Below are 2,407 nucleotides of genomic sequence, written 5' to 3'. Positions count from 1 at the left end.
CGGGGCGCGTGTGCTCACTGTCTGTGCGCAGGCGCCTGTGGACACGGCCGGTCGCGGGGCGCGTGTGCTCACTGTGCGCAGGCGTCTGTAAATGATGTAAACCTCCCTTGAGGTCAGGCCCAAACGCCTACCTTGCTCCAAGGCCCAGAGCGGCACCCGGTGTTGCTCGTGTCGGGGTGAGGAAAGAGCGCTGTCCCCGAGGGGGTTTCTGTGAGGGCGCTTGTGGGGTTGGCGGGGGTCTCACAGCAGGAACTCCAGGGCCCAGCCGCTCCCGTCTGACCAGCTGTCCTCGTCCCCCGTCTCCTGAAGCTCCCCGCTCCCTGCGGCAGCGCAGGTGTGGAGACGGGATGTCATGCCTGGGGGTCCCTGCCACACGTGCTGCCTCACCAGGACTTCCCTGGGCGGGAGGGCTGCTCAGACAGGGCGCTGCCCTCCTCCCAGGCTGACGGAGACGCAGTTTGCAACCACCATCCGTTTCACGTCGCCACCATTAACTAGCCCCACTGTTGTGGGCACTGCCTCACAGACCGTCCAGGACGGCCGGCAGTTTCTGAAGTATGTCGACCCCAAGCTGGGAGTCCCGCTGCCAGAGAGAGACTACGGGGGAAACTGCCTCATCTACGACCCCGACAACGAGACTGACCCCTTCCACAACGTCTGGGTGAGGCTCCGGGAAACCTGAGGCGGGTCCCTCCCCAGGGGCGGCCCTCAGCCGGACCAGACACTGCCCGTGCCCCGGCCTCACACTACACGCGCCTCGGCCCATGCGTGGGGTCCGCTGCCGGCCCTGAGATGTGCTCAGGCCACATCCCTGTGGGAGGTGCTCGGGGGCGGGGGGTTGCCAGGGCGTGGTCTCCGCAGCACCTCTGAGTCCCTGGCTGGGCGCTCGGGGTCTGGCTGGTGCTGCCAGGGTGGGGGTGAGGCAGCTGTGTCCCGGGGTCAGGGTCACACCCTGTCGCCCACAGGACAAGCTCGATGGCTTTGTTCCCGCACACTTTCTCGGCTGGTACCTGAAGGTTCGTCACCTCCTGTCCCAGGCCGCCCCGTGCCCTGGGCTGTTTCTGCCGTGGGGTTGTCCTGGGGGTGCTCTGAGTGTGGTGGGAGGGGATGCGCTGTACCCGCCCAGAGGTTCACGAAGCCACGGAGCTCCCGGGCCTCCCAGAAGGCCTGGGGCTGAGCCCTGATCCTGGTGGGGTCCCAGCTTGGTCCTGGGGCAGGGCGGTGGAGAGGCAACAGGGCAGGAATTCCCGCCCCGCCTGGGCTTGGGCACTGCCCATCCTACTTCTCAGGGGGCCTGTGCTACCTGTGGGGCCAAGAGCAGTGCCCACTTGACCCGGCAGCCCCTGCACACAGCCTCGGCCAGTGTGGCAGAGGGACATGTTTCCCCTGCAGAGCTTGGCGTCAGGCCGGGGCATGGGGCTGCTTTGTTTGCTGACGGTCATAGCATCAAGGCCGCTGGAGGGGCAGCTGCCCACCCCACACTCACCCCGAGACCTCACTGGGGACCGCTCACCCCACGCTCACCCCGAGACCTCACTGGGGACCGCTCACCCCACGCTCACCCCGAGACCTCACTGGGGACCACTCACCCCACGCTCACCCCGAGACCTCACTGGGGACCACTCACCCCACGCTCACCCCGAGACCTCACTGGGGGCCACTCACCCCGAGACCTCACTGGGGGCCCTGCCTGTGCTGTGGACCCCGAGGATGCTGCCAGCATGGTTGGGGGCCACGTGCACTGTGGCCGGGCCTGCACGCTGGCTGAGGCGCTGGCTGAGGCAGTGCCCGACGCACGGTGCCCGCAGACGCTGATGATCCGGGACTGGTGGATGTGCATCATCGTGAGCGTCATGTTTGAGTTCCTGGAGTACAGCCTTGAGCACCAGCTGCCCAACTTCAGCGAGTGCTGGTGGGACCACGTAGGTGCCCGCACGGCCCCCGGGGGCAGTGGGTGCAGGCCTGGGGGCATTCTGGGGCCCCCTGTGCCCTGCGGGGTCCTCGGTGGGCGTTCTCCCAAACCTGCTGCCTCCTGCCCCCAGTGGATCATGGATGTGCTTGTCTGCAACGGGCTGGGCATCTACTGCGGCATGAAGACCCTCGAGTGGCTATCCCTGAAGACCTACAAGTGGCAGGGCCTCTGGAACATTCCAACCTACAAGTACGTTGTGGGGCTGCAAGGGCAGGGCCGGGTGGGTGTTACCTGGAGGTGGCCTCAGCGTCCGTGTCCCCATGGACCTTGAACACCAGGCCCGTCCAGTGTACGGCTCAGGAGGGGTGACTGTGGGGCTTTGCCTCCTGGAACCTCCCCTCTGGCCTGCTGTCACTCAAGGCCAGGCGTCCCTCACAGTGGCCAGGGCATCACCACTCAGCTCCCTCCTCCGTCCCCACCATCCCTCACAGTGGC

The 2,407-nt window shown here is 66.8% G+C and overlaps 1 protein-coding gene across 3 annotated transcripts in view; it reads left to right on the top strand.

Moving 5' to 3' along the window:
• The window catches only part of PTDSS2 (phosphatidylserine synthase 2), a 40,817-nt gene that overhangs the window by 34,525 nt on the left and 3,885 nt on the right, over positions 1-2,407 (top strand). For all 3 annotated transcript variants that reach the window (XR_001818849.2, XM_037731136.1, XM_017507885.2), the window contains 4 exons: positions 527-661; positions 966-1,016; positions 1,809-1,922; positions 2,043-2,161. Coding sequence is in view for 2 of the 3 variants with exons in the window: in XM_017507885.2 (XP_017363374.1) it covers positions 527-661; positions 966-1,016; positions 1,809-1,922; positions 2,043-2,161 (419 nt within the window). In the remaining variant the exon portion in view is untranslated. The remainder of the gene's footprint in view (positions 1-526; positions 662-965; positions 1,017-1,808; positions 1,923-2,042; positions 2,162-2,407) is intronic.

The sequence above is a fragment of the Cebus imitator genome, unplaced genomic scaffold, assembly GCF_001604975.1.
Source record: "Cebus imitator isolate Cc_AM_T3 unplaced genomic scaffold, Cebus_imitator-1.0 Scaffold384, whole genome shotgun sequence".
Taxonomy (NCBI): Eukaryota; Metazoa; Chordata; class Mammalia; order Primates; family Cebidae; genus Cebus; species Cebus imitator.
Note: the sequence above shows the minus strand (reverse complement) of the source record. Positions and strands in the feature narration are given on the sequence as shown.